The sequence below is a fragment of the Denticeps clupeoides genome, chromosome 7, assembly GCF_900700375.1.
Source record: "Denticeps clupeoides chromosome 7, fDenClu1.1, whole genome shotgun sequence".
NCBI classification, from domain to species: Eukaryota; Metazoa; Chordata; class Actinopteri; order Clupeiformes; family Denticipitidae; genus Denticeps; species Denticeps clupeoides.
Genome location: NC_041713.1, coordinates 3,332,905 through 3,352,286, shown reverse-complemented (window position 1 = coordinate 3,352,286; position 19,382 = coordinate 3,332,905). Strand labels below are relative to the sequence as shown.

The 19,382-nt window shown below is 45.4% G+C and overlaps 1 protein-coding gene across 1 annotated transcript in view; it reads right to left on the bottom strand.

Moving 5' to 3' along the window:
* srcin1a (SRC kinase signaling inhibitor 1a) overlaps positions 1–19,115 on the bottom strand; it is a 59,941-nt gene extending 40,826 nt beyond the window's left edge. Inside the window, 3 exon segments of the mRNA XM_028986291.1 lie at positions 2,980–3,296; positions 4,465–4,494; positions 19,000–19,115. Coding sequence (XP_028842124.1) covers positions 2,980–3,296; positions 4,465–4,494; positions 19,000–19,027 — 375 coding nt within the window. The 5' untranslated portion in view covers positions 19,028–19,115.
* Between the last annotated feature and the right edge of the window lie 267 nt (positions 19,116–19,382).

The following is a 19,382-nucleotide window of genomic DNA, read 5'->3' as shown; positions in this document are numbered from 1 at the left end:
GAGCCCTAATGTACAGTGCACGGCTTACGACCGCCGCGAACGTGGTCACACACCCCCCTGCACTTTCTCTCTGACCGATCAATGCAGACACACACAGATACACACAACCATGATTCCCCCAGCACAGGGGTTCTGACAGAAGGACAGAAAGGAGCTACACACCATCTGACCCGCATGCAAAACAGTCCCGCTCTCTGGGTCTCTCTCTCTCTCTCTCTCTCTCTCTCTCCCTGTCATTCATTTACTAAGCAGCCAACAACACACACACACACACACACACACACACACCTGCCACCATCACCACAACAAATACACTGCAAGCCAAAAACCAACAAACACACACTGACATGCACGACAACACACACTCGAAAGCCTCCAGGATCCCTCAAGCATGGGCTCACCTGCAATGCCACTGCATGTGTGTGTGTGTGTGAGTGTGCGAGTGTGTGTGTCCGAGCCCGTGTGCATGCACCTTCTCCGGGCAGACACCAGGCAGGTGCACCAAATCCTCCTCCTGCCCTCCTCTCCCTCTCTCCCCGAGCCCATGTGACGGCAGAAACTCTTTTATTTATTTCATTACACCATCGCTCCCCGGTGTTAACTCTTGCCCTGCTGCCGCCGTAATTAGCTCCCTGGATGCCGCTCCTCCACGTTTTGTCATGCGTTCACTCCACCCTCCGGTCCTCCTCTGTCTCCGCCTTGCTCCATTTTCTCTTCAGTGGTCGTTCATGCCGTCTACCGGCTCTTCCTTCCTTCTACACATTCTCTTCCTCCCCCATCGCCGTCACTCTCTCTCTCTCTCTCGGTAGACCGACCTTTGCAATGTGATATACGTGATATCACCGCGAGCCTTATAAGGCAAAGGTTGCCATAGCAACTACGGACTCCACCTGCCTTTCACCCTCCCTCGGTCCCTACCTCCCCTTCTCTAACACACACATACACACACATTCATTCTCCCACTTTGCATACATGTGCCTAAAGCATTTTCATAGAGACAGACGTGGAAAGAAAGAGAAGAAACGCTCTCAGGTGGGAGCCGTGTGGCAGGCTGGATGAAAACCTACTGATGGAACAGTGGCTGGAACCTGTTGAGCCTCGGCTGCTCTTTCAAAAAAAAGACTCCTCTCCATAAATTATAGAAATTCATCCTGCCATCTGGGGAAATCCACGGACAGCTTTGTGAAGCTTCCTAAAGTCTAAAAGTGTACACAGTAAAACTGAAGACCAGAGATGAATCTGTACATATGTACATATGCCGCTAGTCTTTGTTCTGGATTTCGATGGTTGTAGATGGTATGACCAGTGTGGAAACATTCCGAACTCAAACTTGCTCATCAACTAGCATACACATATTATCAGGGTTTCTGAAGGTTTATGGAAGCCAAATTTAAGACTTTTTAAGATCTTTTATGGCTCCTTTCACCAATTTTAAGACCCCGCATTAATGTGTACACATTTGTCCTATGTAGATAGACACTGTGAGGGGCATATGCTCTTCTATTCATTAATATTAATTGTATTTTATCTTACTCTGCATTAAAAGATTACTAGTTCGGGAGTTTTATCTCAGAAAATCAAATTTAAGATCCACAAAAACCCTGATTATGCTGGCCATCCTGACTTTTTGGGGTTAATTTTGTCAAGGTCACAGAAGTCGCATCATAATGTTTTTGTCATTACAGATGAATCTATTTCAGTTATTTCAAGGGCTAAATAAAGTATTTAGTACAATGTAGGGTTTCTGATGTACTAGCTCGCCTGCTTGCAGTCATTAGTCAGTGTGCATCAACGCTGGTTAAGTATGTGGGAATGTGAGAAAGCAAGTAAGAATTAATGTCACGATTGCCATATTATTTGACCTTGGACTATTTTGCTTACACTCAGCTGAAAAGCGAATTAGCATTAGTTAGGATAGATATCCAGTTTAAGCTCCTCACACAAGAAGGAGCACATTCCCGGTGACCCTCTGATGTTGTTAAAACCAGTCCCTTCTATTTTCGGTTATACTGTTCTTATTATTAGTCGGGCTCCTGCTGGGACAGCGTAGTGCAGTACATTTCCATATTTCAAGAGAAGTAATACATCATCTGAGATTCATGAAAATAATTTAGGTGCAGATGAATACAAAAGAAATTTCAGTTTGTCCACCCAAATTTCCAGATGACAATTGATATAATAAAAGCCAAAGTTATTATTGTCCTTGTGATACACAGCAAGCTCAGCATACGGTTTGACCTTGGCATTTAACCTATCACCCTTAGTGAGCAGTGGGCACTGTGTTGGGATTGAGGCCGCACCTTTTTAATTAAAAAGTCCGTTTCCTCAGCCGCCAGGCCACCACTGCCCCTTACTAATTAACAAAAGCCCCCATCTACCGTCAGAACTAATTTCCTGTCCTTTAGAAATATTATTGTCTGTTCCGGTACAGTCATCCATGGCATATGTGAACAGATTATAATTTTTAGTCTGTTCAATGGTGCCCAGGTATCCAGCTATGTGTGATTTTCAATAATTGTCTTGAGTCATGGCTTCTTTTTAATAAATATTTCCTATGAATAGATAACGCTTCTTGGCTGTGGCTCTGTTTCTAACAAGAGCAGCTTAATCAACACACCTCTGGGTTAAAAGGCGGTTCCAGATACAATTTTCAAAAATATTAGTTTCTCAACACGGGGAAAGATCTGAAGCTGAGTCATTAAAAGCTTCCACTTACCAAAACTTTGATAATTTTTCCCTCGATAAATTCCCTGATTATTTTAATGCAGGCCTATTAGAGCATCACACCCTGAAGTCAAGCAATTAATTGCTGCTAATCATTATTTTCTCTTCAGAATAATGAAACAAACACAGCCCATTAGTCAGTTTTGTAGCTTTGAGGCAGATTAAGCCCTTAAAATAAAAAATTGATGGAAATTCTAGAGAACAAAGATTGTGTTTAGTGTGTTTGTGTGTGTGTGTGTGTGTGTGTGTGTTCACCTGTTCTCGGGCGCTCCTCTCTGGTGCCCCCCTCATGCTGGAGTGTGAAGGCGAGGGCGACGGCGGCAGGGAGCTCTGTGGCGGGTACTTGTTCTTCAGGTGGTCCATGAAGGCGTCCCGCTTGCGCTCCATGTCGGCCTTGTGCAGGTTGGTCAGGGCCTCCAGGCTCTGGGCCGCCATGACGGTGTGGCGGTGCTCGGACGTGTGCACCAGGCCCACGTTGGAGAAGCGCCGGGCGTTGCCCAGGGTCCGGTACTCCCGCGGGTACTCCAGGTCATCTGTGGAGATCATGTGACTGCCACCCCCGCGTTCTGGATCTTTAAGGGGTGGGAACAGGATGAGGAGCATGGGTCAGTCAGCACACACACATACACACACACACACACACACACATACAAACACAGAAAAGCAATGGGCAGAGAGAGAGAAAGAGAGAGAGACGGATGAGATGTTAGACGTTTTGAAGGAGAGGATTATCGATCCGGAGTTTAACAGCAGAAAAAGCCAGAGCCCGGAACATTTCTGCTGCAGAGAAATTGTCTCAGCGGGACATTTCATTTCTTTTCACCTGTTCTCCATCCGAAGCGCGGTTCATCACTCTCTGAGCGCGCGTAAAAATACTCAACAGGGCCTACGGGAAGAGATTACCGCGGCTTAAATCAAATCCATTTAGCCCCGCACCTACAATGCTGGCAGCGCTGCTACTCCATCACTACTCTCACGGCACTTCCATCCATCTATTCGTCCATCTCCACTTTCTCTCCCGTCCCTATTCCTCTGCGTCTCTGCTTCCCACCCAGTCCATCTGTCAAGAGGCGCCGCAGGAAGAAGCCGCGAAGTGGAATCGAGCGGTTTTTCGTGACTGAGTTTCAGACTACGATGCGTATTCTCAGTAAATACACAAGGCGTTGTTCATACACGTGCTCCATGAGGCCGATTAGAGGAAGGAAAATATGTGGTGTTAGAACAGGGTGACACGCGGTGGCCCTGAAGGGTTTCAGAATTACAGAACGTTCTTCCCACAAAAACGAACGATGCAAAATGCAAGGAAAGCAAAGGGACGACCAGGAAATGACAACGTTGAGAACTGTCCAATCACAAACACGAAATGTGGTTTTACCTTTTCCGCCACCTGAAATGGCCCTCGGGGCCATCGTAGCGACAGGACCTTCATTCTGAATTCGATGAGTGGTCCCACTGCCGATTCGACAATAATTACAGAGCGGTGCACAGGTCTCCAGATTTTTAAAATGAATATAAGGTTTACATTTTTGCATTTTTCACTTTAGGAGATCATGCAAGCTTAATGCTTTACGCTCTTTGTGCAACATGTTGGCTTTTGCCAAATGCCGCGGTTCATCTATCGAGTTGTTTAATTACCGACGAGATACACACACAAACAGCACACAGAGGGACGAATGGAGCGTTACAGTGACGGCGATAAGCGACAGAATGTGATTGGCTGACAGAGACGCAGGCTTTTACCTTGTTTGGGATAGCAGGCCCCAGCGTTGGCTGAAAAAGAAGCATCAGCCAAAGTTAATATACTGAAACACAACAATAAGATTCAATGCATCATGAAATCATCAGAAATGAATCAGATCTTTTTCCCTCCAGGATTCAGAGAATACCTTTCAAAAAAAGCAACAATCTGCCGCCGACAGAACACACTTTATCTGTTGTAAACACTGAACACTGGACAAGAATTCTGCAATAATCTCTATTTAATACGCCATCAAAGCACTTGCAGCAGATCCCCATGAGCACAAAATAAGCAGAATAAAGCCCGGGCTGATCTACACCAAACAGCCACATGAAATCCCAACTAAGCGACTGTAATCTGCAAACTCCATACGGTGGCGTCCATACGCGCGGTGCAAAGAGACTCTTAAACCTGCGAGTTAGTTTATTAGCACAGCGCCCCCCCCCCATTCACCCCTCTTCTATCGATAACAAATGAAGAGAGCGCCAGCCCTCAGGGGCCACGCCGCAAATGGGCTTCATAATTACACGAGCTCTGGAGGGGTATTCCTGGCTGAGATGTGTTAATGCTCCTTGCAGCGTGTCCACATCAACACGACCTCCATCAACACGCACTCTTGGCCATGGAGTAGATCTTTCTCCATGTGGGCTTCCAATCCCGTTACTCCCGAACAGGTCGAACAATGCAACAGGTGAATCTGGTGGACATCTCCCAACCATAACCACTCTGCTGATGAGATGCTCCTGATTCTAACAAGCAAATTCGGGGATCTTCATGACCAGAACGAAAGGTCCATCATCAAACCAGTGATGAGCAACAGTGACATTTTTATCTGTCCGTTGGCTAATGATGGTGCACAGTGAAAGGTGTTCGGTTTCTAACCCAATTCCAACTGCAGCTGTTCAGAAACATCTTCAGGTTTCGAGCAGCATAAATAGATTTAATTTAATTCTCTCAATTACAATTGTATAAGGCATAATCCCTTTTAAACCTGAGGGTTTATGAAATTTTTAATTTGACATAGCTGAAGATCAGCTTTCATCCAATGATCCAGCTCAGACAATGTGAATTTTAGGGAAGGATTAACATGTTGCAATTAGTAAGAATTTTTTACTCCTTCCATTAGACACACAAAGCCTGCAGTTTCTCCATTTGAAGTCCAAGTCCCTCCCACCTGGCCATCTCTGCATCTCCACTGGTGACAGTCGCAAGTGACATCTACTTGTTTTATCCGGACTGTTGTGGGACATTTCTCATCGGCACTTAATGGATGAAGGACACGGATGAGCTTGAAACACATCAGCAGTGTGACCACTCCTTTAATATCGTTAGCATTGAATGCACTGCTAATAAACGGCTGAGGACTGATAATGACCTCTGGCTGACAGCGTTAATGTCAAACTGCACGATAACAGGGAGTAGATTTGGTGGTGAACAGAGCTGCAGGCAGCTGACAGTAAGAGAGTTTTACCATAAACGAAATGCAAAAGTTCAGAAAAAATGGGCTGCAACAAGCTGGACGTTCTGTAAATGTCCACTCTCAATCCATTACTATGTTGCGTTATTATACAATCGGGGTAGAATATGAATTCTTGTGGGAATTCTTTCAAATTTGTCTGGGATCTGTGGGGTGGTAGTAGCCTAGTGGGTAACACACTCGCCTATGAACCAGAAGACCCGGGTTCAAATCCCACTTACTACCATTGTGTCCCTGAGCAAGACACTTAACCCTAACTTGCTCCAGGGAGACTGTCCCTGTAACTACTGATTGTAAGTCGCTCTGGATAAGGGCGTCTGGTAAATGCTGTAAATGTAAATGGATCTAGTTTAGAATTCAACTCGTCGCCATTTGCCTTCCATTCAGAGAACTTTTATATTAAATGAAGAAGAAAGTCCAAACGTCTTCTTTTCCCAAGAAATGTCATCTTTTTGAGACCCAGAAATTGCGTCTTGCCAGGGTTTTAGAATTGTCCAGGATTTAATCAATTCGTGGCACGCGCAGAGCATTTTACTGACCACTGAAACACTCAAAAGAGAAAGGGCACGTACGATCGACCGGATTTACGTATCTGATGTTTTATGGGAATAATTTTAGCAGGATTCAGCATCACAATCCCTCCACAAACTATTTGATTGACACTAATGTGTCCTCTTTTTCTTTGTCAAATCTCGTCATCCTAGATTCCCACAAAGCATCATGTAAGGTCTCCCTTTGCACTTGTTGGCCACCATAGTTTACATCGCCGCAACATATGTTATTTTCATCACCCCCCGAAAAAAGGGAAATCCTGGGGGGACGTGGTTCTTTATTCGCCGCGTTTAAAATCCTGCATTCGATCTAAAATCTAAGGCTCACAGAATTTCCTTCGTAAAGACGGTAAGGGGTGTCAAGGGACATACAGCTCAGAGCGGTGCAACGGTTGCGGCAGCCGTCACCACTGGCGCATCTTTAACCTTTGACCCCCAGATGAATTGCGGCTCCCCAGTAGGCCTCGTTAAAGTAAAACTGCTCTCACACCCCCTCGTCCTTTCTGCTAGTTTCCTCAAGCTGCCGACCACGGGGCGCGAAGAAGGGGGGGCCGAATGGCCGGAAAGGTGCAAGCGGGAGCGTCACGGGTTTCATTCGTCCCGTAAGCTCAGCCGCATTCATAATTAGCGACGTATTAACCGCCCGTGCCCGGATGCGCCTCTACTTCCAGAGTGACAGGACAGCCCTGAGGCAGGAGAACGCGACCCGGTCTGATTAAAACACGGCGGCCGACACCGGTGATCCATTCCCACTCACCGGCTAATAAAAGCCTGACAGGCGGAATCAATGCCGACTCCCACACGGGCACCGAGCAGCTGTAAACACTGAGGCACGAATCAATTCCCGCCCAAATATCCCTCAACGACGACGTTCCAAGCTCGCGCATCATGCGGGAACGCGGGAACATGCTCGCGCATCGGTAATGATGAATGCACAATGCTTCCCGCTGCGATACGGAGGGTTGCGTGAAACTTTCGATTCGAGTCGATCGTGCACACAGCCAAACTGGTTGAACGGGAGCAGCCGATGGAATGCAACGGAATGTTCTATTTATATTATGTCATTTATAGTATAATGTATATTTTATAATGGCTTCAGTATTCTGCACTTGCACTGTGATCACTGTTCCTCTGCACTGCCTTTACTACTGTGCCTTCCACTGTCTTGACTCCGCCCGGCTGTGCATTGTATATATAAAAATGATCTATCTTTAGTACTGACATTAGACTTGTTAGAGGAACATGAAGGCACGGTGGCACCGACCCGCAACCTCCATCTTATCTTAAACTTTATTTGCTTGATGCAGCCTTTACTGAACACACATTTCAAGATCTGAACACTGACATGGAGCAGAGGGAGAAAAGGAGAGGAATCTCAAACTGATGTTATCGAGTTGTAATGAAAAATTCAGAAGCAATTCAGGATTTTGGAAGATATGTCTTCCTCGTTGAAAAAATGACCACGGCTGCCAGGCCAAATCCCTGAGTATGACGTATGTGTCATTTATTGTATTAGGCTACAATGGTGTCGCAATGACAGTGGTATTAGTAAAATATGTGCAGTATTTTAGTAAGCACGAATAGCCTCAAATTCATATTCATAAGGCAGTGGTGGACAAGCGGCCCCGTAATCAGAATGTTGCCGGGTCGAATCCCGATCTGCCAAGGTGCCACTGAGCAAAGCACCGTCCCCACACGCTGCTCCCCGGGCACCTGTCATGGCTGCCCACTGCTCACCAAGGGTGACGGTTAAATACAAAGGACACATTTCGTTGTGTCATGACAATGACAATCACTTCATTTTATATTTACCATTTATTCAAACAACACAAATGTGAGTCCAATTTGAAAATCCCCCCGTTTAGGCATAATAATAAAAAGGCTCAGACTGGAACGAACATCGTTTCTCTCTTCAGTAGAAACTGACAGCACTCATCTCAGCAGACAGCTCGACGGGGGTCATGTGTTGCTACAGCAGCCCATAAGAAGAGAACAGCGAACAGTCCAGACGCACATCAGACCCTGCGGGCTTGCATTCATCCTCGTTCTGCCCTTCCAGGCCTTCACCTGACCCTGCAAGCTTTGACAGACAGCCGGCCGGAGATGTCAGAGGTAAACGCTCGATTTGGTCTCTTTTTCTAACCTAATTGAAGACACTGTGAACGTTAGAGTACCCCCTACTGGGTGGGCTCTGTCCAGCACCACTATACATGTGAGTCATTGGTTGAGGCTTTAATAAGATAGTATTAATTGATTAATTGATTTTTATTATTTTATAAGACATACATTGATAAGTAATGTTCATCAGTGTCCGCATTTGAGCAAATTTTGCCAAATTTTTCAATTCAAAACTCCCCAATCGCACAACATTGGGGTTTTCTTCTCCCTGCTCCTCGGTTTACATCTGGTTTCTTTTCTCGTAATTCCACTTGTTTATGGTGTCATCACCTCAGGACCACGTCTGATGCCAAAACCCAACATGAAGTGCTACCTTACGTTCCTGAACGTCCCCAAAACTTTACGTCTTATATAGAATGCCTGCATATCCAATATCATTTAAATTTCATGAGATGAATTTTAATCATCTTCACTTTTTTTTCTAAATAAAAATGAAGTAATTTTCATAGAGTGCATTTAACCATCACCCTGAGTGAGCAGTGGGCAGCAATGACCAGCGCCCGGGGAGCAGTGTGTGGGGACGAGCAACTTTCTGATTACGGATCTGCTGCCTTACCAGCAAACGTATATTCTGTTTCATGCCATTGGTATCAAACTGGTTATATGACTGACAGGCAAAGTAAAAAAAAAAAAAGTTCAGTTCCTGGCGAGTACCTTTGTGCTGGTGACAGTGTACCAGCAGGAAAAATGCATGATAATTCACACCAACACAATGCTAGACATGCATAACAGGTTAGTGCTCTGTCCCTGGTCCCCACCTGCCCTCTCTTTCCACTTAACTCCCTCGCTCCGTCTGTACCCCCACCCCCCTCCCTCAGCGGGATGATTGTTACTTCTGCCCAGGAGCCGTCCAGCTGATGGAGGAACAGCACTCTCTCCAGCAGCTCCATTAAGACACACACTTTACATGCTCACACACACACACACACACACACACAATCGTACGTCTGCAGCACAGGCACAGAAATAGTTAATTATGTGCATGTACGCATAAACACACACACACACACATACACACACACAACCTGACAGGATCTTCTGCAGATGGAGGCTGCTACTCAGTCTGTCCAATCCTCGTGTGAGGAGAAAACACTCCTACTTAATTCAACTAAACAAGTGTTTGTCCCCACTGTCCTCCCTCGCCATCCCTGCCCATCCCCCCGCCGCCACCACCTCCCTCCCTCGTCTTCGTGAGAACTGTGGAGGCTTCGGACTGGAGCGCAGTCAGCCGTGCAGAATAAACAGCCTGCTGGTTCCCAGCAGACGAGTACCAGAAAGCAGCCTGTGTGTGTGTGTGTGTGTGTGTGTGTGTGTGTGTGTGTGTGCATCTAATGTGGTGGCTGTAACCTGGAACAGCAGTGGCCGCATGGAACAGGGCGGCACGATGACCGCGATTGGAAACAAACCCCGTGGGGCACCGTCAGACTGATGCAGCGTTTATGCCAGGCCAGGTAGCTACACGAGAACGCGGCGTGCCCGATGGCAAAACTTCCTTTATCCCGAAGGAAACACACAAGATGCAACACTCTGGAGTATCTACTAAATACAATAATGCACAAAATATGAAAGCACACAGCATGTAAGCACTAATAAAATATGTTAAAGCATTTTTCACCTCAGTTCCTTACGATTCACGGTTTTAAGTCCATTGCACAATTTTTGCACAATTCGTGACAATTTTTATCAAACTGCAGACAAATGATGACTGAAAATGCACTCATATAAACTGTGCAAAATACAGTTTTTATTAAAATGTTCTAACATAAAATGTCCTTTTTTTATATATTAGATCAGGTAAGTGATGCATTGTGGTAGGATGGACGTGAGGCTTTGCTGAATGAACCTTGTGTGGGTTAGAAGCTTGATGTGGGGCCAGTCCAGCTTCCTTAGTAAATGAGAGAAAGATTCACGCAGGATTGTTATTCACAGCCACATTGGTTAACATCAACACTGTTCCTCTGTTGCGTGGCCCCACAACGCATAGAAAAACCAGGACTGTTCTATTTGGGACGTCTGGTGACCCTCCTGAATCCTGAGTCCTACAGAGAGTCTACGTGTTTGTGTAGAAGATCGTGAATACAGGCACATAAAGTCAAGAATTTATAACGCGCACACACACACACACACACACACACACACATGCAGGATACACTGCATAGACCTTAGATTCCATTACAAGGCATTTTTAATAAAAAGCAACTCACAGGGCAGAGTGTCTGAATCAGGATGTCTCAACACACAGGCAGCGGCAGAATAATCCATACAGGAAGTGTCTCTTTACTTACACAAACACACGCACACACACACGCACACAATGGAAGCTGAGTGTGTAGCAGAAGTTGACTAGAAAGCGAACACGATAATGAGGGAGCACATCTGTTATCATTAATAATTCACCGCCTGACATGCACAATTGCACACGCGCTCACGCACAATCACGCACGTTTCTGAGATATCCATGGAAGTTTCCAAGACCCACGAGAGACGTCAAACAAATGATATCCACAGTATCATATTATGTATAAAAACGCTAAATAAAAAAAAATGATGTAGCTCATCACCTATCTCGTTAGAATACATTTCTGCATTCACTATTGTCTTATTGCTGCTACTTGTCCACCTGGTTTGTCTAGTTTGTCTCCACCTGCGCTATATCATGGGTCAGTGCACAATGTCCATTGTCGTGTTTTGTGTTGCGTGTTGTTCTATGTGCATCATGTCCCTCTCTGTGTACCTGTATATGGTGCGATGACAATAAAGTTGACTTTGAGTATTCATCACAACCTTTTCAAAGTACTTTGCCCAACCTTGTGCACATTTGATCCAACTGCCTGCACGGCTGCAGTGCATTGTGGGATTGGTTGCGTGGGTGACCTATTAGAACAAAACAAACAAAAAGACCACTTAACACACGGGATGAAAAACAACGTGGAGGCGTATTGATGAAAGTGGCTGACAGTGTGTGAGAGAGAGTGTGTGTTGGTGTGAGACAAGAGGTAAAGAAGTTTGCACCGCTGATCCTCCTCTTCCTCCTCCTCCTCCTCCTCCCTCTTCACAGTGCAGGTTAGACAGGCCTGACAGCGAGCCTGGAAGAATCGATCCCCTCCACACTGCCGTTGTGGAGATCCGCTCCGAGCAGCGGCCGCTCTCTTTATTTCGTTTATTCCGGTCTCCCCGGTTTAATTAATCTCTGAGCGGAACTAACGTTCCGTGCGCGATTATTTTATCCGACACAAGCCGGCGTGACCCATTAAACCTGTTTTGGGGGCTTGAAGCATTTTCTGTAATTATGAGTCTATAATGACTAATGCGGGGCACAGTCTCGCCCAGATAAAGGTCTGAAAAGTTCTGTGTGTGTGTGTGTGTGTGTGTGTGTGTGTGTGTGTGTGTGTGTGTGTGTGTGAGAGACAGCAAACACACACTTTAATCATATCAAACGAAGGCAGCAATTTTGGCCAACGCACCTTGCCGGCAGCCTGTAGGCTGGGTGGAACTTTTTAATGGAAAAAGGACGGAAGGAGCTCATCAGTCTCCCCTGTAACGATGACATACCTCCACTGCCTCCGCCGCCCCGTCTCCATGGCAACAGGTCGGCCATTCTGTTTCCAGCCACAACCTTTAGATTCTCTCTCTCTCTCTCTCTCTCTCTCTCTCTCTAGTTTCCCTGTCTCGGGTGGTTTTTAAAAAGAAAGTTGAGCTTTTAAAAGTCCTCGATAAGGCTCCTCGATACCTGAGACGAACGTGAAATTAGCATCTGGGTGCACATCCGCAGGAATTATTACAAACACATTTAATGTGACGCTGAGAAGCTGGGCGTTGGGCGTGCAGGGAGCTGCTTGTAGTTCAACAGGGAGGTGAAAACGGGCTCTCAATTTCAATTGGATGAAAATTTTGCTCAAAATCAGCAGGTTTTTCTAGTTAAAGTGCTCAACAGCCACTTGTTTCTAGCACGAGGCAGAATTTCTAGCGTCACGCACACCATTAGTATCCACGGCCTTGCAGTGGAAGGAAAATGGCTGATCTGAAATATGATCCTGTAAGTATGAACAAGCTGGGAGGCACAAAACTACAAAGATATTTACATTTTACATTTACAGCATTTACCAGACGCCCTCATCCAGAGAGACTTACAATCAGTAGTTACAGGGACAGTCCCCCCCCGGAGACACTCAGGGTTAAGTGTCCTGTTCAGGGACACAATGGTAGTAAGTGGGATTTGAACCTGGGTCTTCTGGTTCATAGGTGAATGTGTTACCCACTAGGCTACTACCGCTCTTGCCATACGCCATCACCCTCTGGATCCTGAGTTGCCACAATAGTTAAATTTGTGAACAGTCACTCAAACATTCACTACAATAAAAATGCCTGAATATTGTGCTGCGTGGAGTTGTATGAAACATTACCTCTGGAGGCTGTTGTAGCTACACTACGTTTGCACTCTTTTATGGACAGTTAAAATGTGTAAAATCTGTGTGTGTGTCTGTGTATGTATTTACATACATACATACATATACATAATGTTAATTAATTTGTTGCATAAAAAATCTGTTTAATGTAGTTCAGTAAACTAATTGTCGCCAACAGTGACCAAGGGACTGTGAGGATCAGTGTTAAATCGTACACATAAAAACCAAAACCCAATATAAGCCAATATATGTGACAAATGGTTGAGAGCCACCAATCCCATTGACTTGCACAGTGTTTCGTGTTTTCCATCCAGTAGGAGTTAGTGTGTGAAGCGGCGTCCATGTTTACATGTCTATGTTCAATTCTCTCTTTGCTGCAAGGATCCCTGCAGCACTGGTTTGTGGGACCAGGAAGGGCGGGGCTGCCTGGGTGGGTTTTCGTAGAGAACGTCCAGCTGGATTGAATGAGCCAAACAGGGATGAAGCCAACGTCCCTGTTGCCATGACAACGCACCTCCAATGTCAAAATGACCGTGTCTCCTTAATGTCAGGTCTGAAGTTGAATATCACACCCACGCGTGTGGAACTGGAACAGGATTCCCTGGAATTGGACAAAGCTTGTGGGCGGCAACATTTGCCTGGTTTGGTTAACAAAGAAGGCAAACAGCGGGCCACATCCTGCAGGAGTTCGTTCTTTGGCAACTTCGCTAAAGTCTTAACAAATTCAGGGTATCTTAATTCAATCACTGGCCAAAATGTGGAAGAAAAACAGTTCATAAAGGTTGGAAACGACACTCCACTGTAGCATGCAGGCCAGGAACATATGCTTCTCCATAAATTGTGTTAGAACTTTCAACAATTACTAATATATTTCAGTTTAAAAACTGTGAAATATCTCAAATGATTTTTGATCTTGGCCATTATTTCCTTTATTCCAATGACGCAACATAAAAAAAAACTGAATTCAGTTTTCAGGTCTAGTGAAATATTCATGGAAGCATGAAAAATCGGAATGTCAAGACACAAAACTTGCATTGCGGTGCTAAGATAATGTGGCGTCACGTTGTCACCCGCCACCGATGTGGACTTGGTCAATAAAGGTACCTTCTGCTGGGGCTTTTCTGAGCTCAGCATGATGTTTTAAGAGTTTTTTCTTTTTTTTTTGCTTGTTTTTTGTGATGCCTAATGGCTCTGCATGGCTCCTGAGCGAAGGTTTACTGCAGTACATGAAAAATGTGATCACCATACTGAACTCCAAAACCGAAACTACTCTACTCTTGCCGTGGACTGACATAGTGGGGTGCTCTGGATCCGGATTAATTCCTGGGTGTTCGCCTGGTGGTGTCTGTATAAAACGACCTTGTAAAACGACCCATCATGTCTTCCTCGGGCGTGTGTGCTGTGTGTCCTGTCCAGTGTAATCATGCGTACTTTGTTTCTATGTTTTACGTTTATTGAGGTTGAGGTTCACGCTCCAGCATGAAGAAAGCTCTGTGGCTCCATTGAAGCTGACTGGGATGGAATCTCACCACATGGATGAAAAAATGGAAGTTTGTGTGTGTGTGTGTGTGTGTGTACTGTTAGCGAAAACCCATGTGATCCTCAAAGATCCGACGTCAGCCACGTTGGGAGTCAGTTTAATTTATTCAGAAACGCCGCATCACTTCCTGGAAGTTGAGCCCAGCGCAGGAGTGTGAACATCAGCGCGCCGCTCGCAACATATTGTTGATTTGCATAACGCCTGTGGCCCCGCTGCGATGAACCTTTCAACCAGACTCTTTAAATCTCGCCCAGCTGGGGTTTCACCGCGCCCACTGTGCAGGGAGGCGCAGAAACTTTCCTACTGCCTGTGTGACCTCTGACCTGCAGCTCGAGCGCAGCACTGTTCAAACACACGCCACGACATGAAGTTGACTGCCGGTTCGACTTTTTAAAATATTTTTTATAATGCTGTTTTCAGCACCAAAAATTAGTATTTGGGTTGAAAAAAAAAATTTAATTAGGAAACCAGCAGGCTTAAGTACATAAAAAAAACATATTGAGTGATTCATTTTTTTTTGCTGGGCAATTTAATTAAAATAAAAATCTGTGCCGAGAAAAATGCTCGATCCCAGAATTAGAAATATGAATAGGTTGGCCATTAGGTCCTGGTCACAATTATCAGGAGAATTTCTACCACAATGCTTTTTTCGGCGCAGTTTTTTTTTCTCTCTTTATTCTCTCTCTATGAATTTGGCGTCATGACGTATTTTCGCAAGGTGCGAGGTGGAGCGTGACAGATCGGATAGTTTGGATCTGGGTCTCAGCAGGAACCCAAGCTCAGCTACCTCCACAGACGTGAAGGTGAGTCAGCGCCACAGCATACCTGACCTGGGTGGTTATTAAAGTATGTGGTGCATTCCGGTCTGAATGAGGCCAACGCCTGGAACTCGCCGTTCTCTCTGTAAAAACGGTGACTGAGACCCTTGTAGGACCACTGGGACAACTTTGAGCCTTGTGGACAACACCTACTGTCCGACGTTCGGATTAAAAGTGCACTTGGTGCCCTCTTGGGTACCAACGGGCAATTTTTTTTAAGAGTAAAATTTCTTGTATGAGGGTCGATGAAAACGAATGAAGAATAAAACAGATGCACAATCTGCCATTTGTAACCTTGGCAACCGTGGCCTGTCCCCAAAGTGCCAATAATCGTCAACCTGAGTTTGGCATGCAGGCCTGGCCCCGCCCCCCCCTCCGTCGCAAATTACTGCAATACCAGCAATTATGGAAGAGAGAGAGAGATGACGGAGAGAAAGAGCTGTGATTACATTTTTACTTCTGTTGCTGCCTGCGTGTGAGTCAGATGGTGTCGGTGGAATTAAACTCACACACACACACACACACACACTTTCTGGGACTGGATTCAAGGAAGAACTTTCAAGTTGACAACTCATTTTGTCTCGTTTTCCTCCCACTTGTTTGTTTGTGTGTGTGTGTGTATGTGTGTGTGGGTGTGTGAGTCAGTTGTCTCTCCTATATGGTGTAGCTCTGTGTGTGTGACAGCTGTGGTAAAAACTGCGAGCAACGATGCCCCCAATCACCACGATTAGCACAAGGCTGGCAGAGGTGGAGGGAGGTAAAGTGGAGGGAGGCTAATTGCTTAACGAGGCCGCCCCGTAGGATTACACACATTCTGTGGCGAATGTCCACTAACCAGCAACCAGATGCCTGTAATCACACAAAACGTCACCAAAAACACAGATATCAATCTTATCATGTAGCCTAGTGGGTAACACATTCACCTATGAACCAGAAGACCCAGGTTCAAATCCCACTTACTACCATTGTGTCCCTGAGCAGGACACTTAACCCTGAGTGTTTACAGGAGGGACTGTAAAAGTGTTTCTTAAGTGTTTCTCATGCAAAGCTAACTTAACTTAATCGTGGTCAACAGTCTGATCTCTAAAGAATGTGTGAGCTAATTTGACCACAGTACCGGCAGACTCAAAAAACACCAGTGCTTTGGTTGCGAAATCACTTGACCATATATATATATATATATATATATACACACACACACACACACACACACACACACACACACACACACACGTCACTGTGTTCAGACCTTTGGAGATTCTTATAGCGAGTCTTCTGACGCGCGCATGTAAATAAAGCCTGACTAAATTAATTTAACTGTTTCTCATTGTGGCTCCTCAGACGCTCGGTGCTGGAAAGAATTTGCACGACAAGTCCCCCCTGGAGCAATTTAGGGTTAAGTGTCCTGCTCAGGAACACAATGGTAGTAAGTGGGATTTGAACCTGGGACTTCTGGTGTGTTTCCCACTAGGTAACACACCAGAACTGTGTGTGTGTGTGTGTGTGTGTGTGTGTGTGTGTGTGTGTGTGAGTGTGTATATATACATTCACACGACTATATATACAACTGTTTCAACGCCACCAGACATGCATAGTCAAACATGAACACACTGACACCCGCAGTCATGCACAATCAAGCACCGAGTGCTCATTTCACCTACACCACAGTAATTTAATCATTAAAAACATCAAAGCTTGTATCATGGTGATGAACACATTTGTAAAGAGTCACAATGTCTGAATGTATGTTTTATGTATGTATGCTACATGTCACCGTACGCGGTCCTTTGGAACAGCCAGCATGAAATCAGCAACATTCTGCTGAAAAATGATGAACATGTGCCACGCCAAGTGACCCCAAACCTACGGTGTAAACCGACTATTCTTACACGGCTAGGCCTCATTAGTGAAGGTCCTCCAGAGCTTCGTTATAGCCGCAGCGATGGCACGACCAGCCAGCAATTAAAACAGGCACCATCACCGGGACTGCATTAACGGGAGACGACACCGGGGTGGACTATCTGATAACAATGCAATTACTGCAATAAGACTGTTTCATATTATACAGTAGAATTATACAATATAGCTAAAAATGTCTAATTATATAGGTGCTGGCTATGTTAGCCCTTGTGTTTTATATGTAGTCCACGGCATTTCCATTAATATTCATATTGTCTTGTACACTGTACATATAGTTCCTATTTTTGACATCTATTTTATTATACTTATTTATTTATTCTTGTTTTATGCTACGTACAGCATTTTTGTACTTTCTTCTATGGCACTGTGATCGCCACATCCGTTATTGTGTATTTATAGCTCCATCTATTGGCTCTGGACTCCACTCTGCTGTGTATTGTGTGTATTGTGCATATGTTCAGCTGCTCAGTGAAAATAATTTGCATTTTGAGCCCGGCTGCATGTCTACTGCGTGGACGCAGGCAGATCGGTGGCCAGGACGCTGCGCAGGAACCCTGCATTAAACTTACTGTAAAGCCAGCATTCAAGTCGGATCAGTTTGTTTGTTCCATGTCACATAACGTCCATAAATCCTAATTCTTCTCTAAATAAACTGGCCTCTTCTCCCTCCATCTGAGGAGCTTTCTGCTTGTGCTGCTGGTTTTTTGTACAGAATAAATCTTCACAGTTGAGCGGAGACCTCCCAGGATTTCCACATCCTCCCGTCTCCATCTATTCCTCGCTCGCTCACTCGCTCGCTCCATTTCTCTGCCTCTCCCTGTCGTCCACTCTCTCTCTCTCTCTCTCTCTCTCTCTCTCTCGCTCGCTCTTCTGAAAGGCTGACTGGAGTATTCAGCTCACGGGCCCATCTCCCTTTCTGCTTCCCTGCGTCTGGAGACACAGACACACACTAACATGCATGTGCACACACACACACACACACACAGGAAGCCATCTTCATATAAAAACAGGTGTGAGCTTTTTTTAAAATGTAATTTTGTTTGAAAATGTAAATCCCTTCTGTCTGTTTCTCCCTCGCTTCACCATCAGGAGGTCTTGGATGGGATAAGCAGACAGGTGGGCAGGTTTTTTATTTCCATCTACCTACTCCAGTACTAGAGGGGAGGAGAATAACACACACACACACACACACACACAGGTCCACAATTCACACACTGCATCAAAAAAGCACACTGGTTTATATTAACAATCACGGCAATGGCATCTACAATCATGCATATAACACACATGCATGTAGAACGTGTGTAGATGACCTCAACAACAAACTGAGACTACAACAAAACACACACACTGATGAAATCTACAGCCACAGATTGTAATGCACACACACACACTCATTGTTAAAATTGCAAGATTGCAGATACTTTCACACTCACAGTCACAAACTCACACAAAGTAGCACCCTAGCAGGGGGATTTCGTCCTTGTAGTAATACACACACACACACACACAAAGCACAGGAGAAAGTACAGCACTGACAGTCCAGAACACCGACTACTTGAAGCAAAGCGCTGGAACGCAGCACAGCAGCACAGGGAAGAAGAGGGGGACGATGGGAAATTTAGGAGTAGGAAAGAAACGGCCGACCTGGTGCCACAGGTTCCTCGTTCTCCATCTCCACTCCCCTGACCCCAGCTTCTGTCGGCCGTGTGTCTCTGCTCTATCGCTCCATCACGCTGTACGTACATCCGTCTGTCGGTGCCTTGTTCCAGGACACTACTGACTCTGACTCAGCCGGTCCCAGAGAGAGAGAGAGAGGGAGAGAGGGAGAGAGAGAGAGAGAGAGAGACTCAGACAGCGCTGCCAATCTTCCCAGTCTGTCTCTCTCTCACTCTCTCTCTCTCTCTCTCTTTCTGTCCGTTCACATGTTCCTTTCTGTCTGTCTCTCAGACTCCCTCATTCCTCTCCTTACCCACAGACATGGGACAGAAAAAAGATGAGGGGTTAATCTGCTCATATTGATGGTCTGC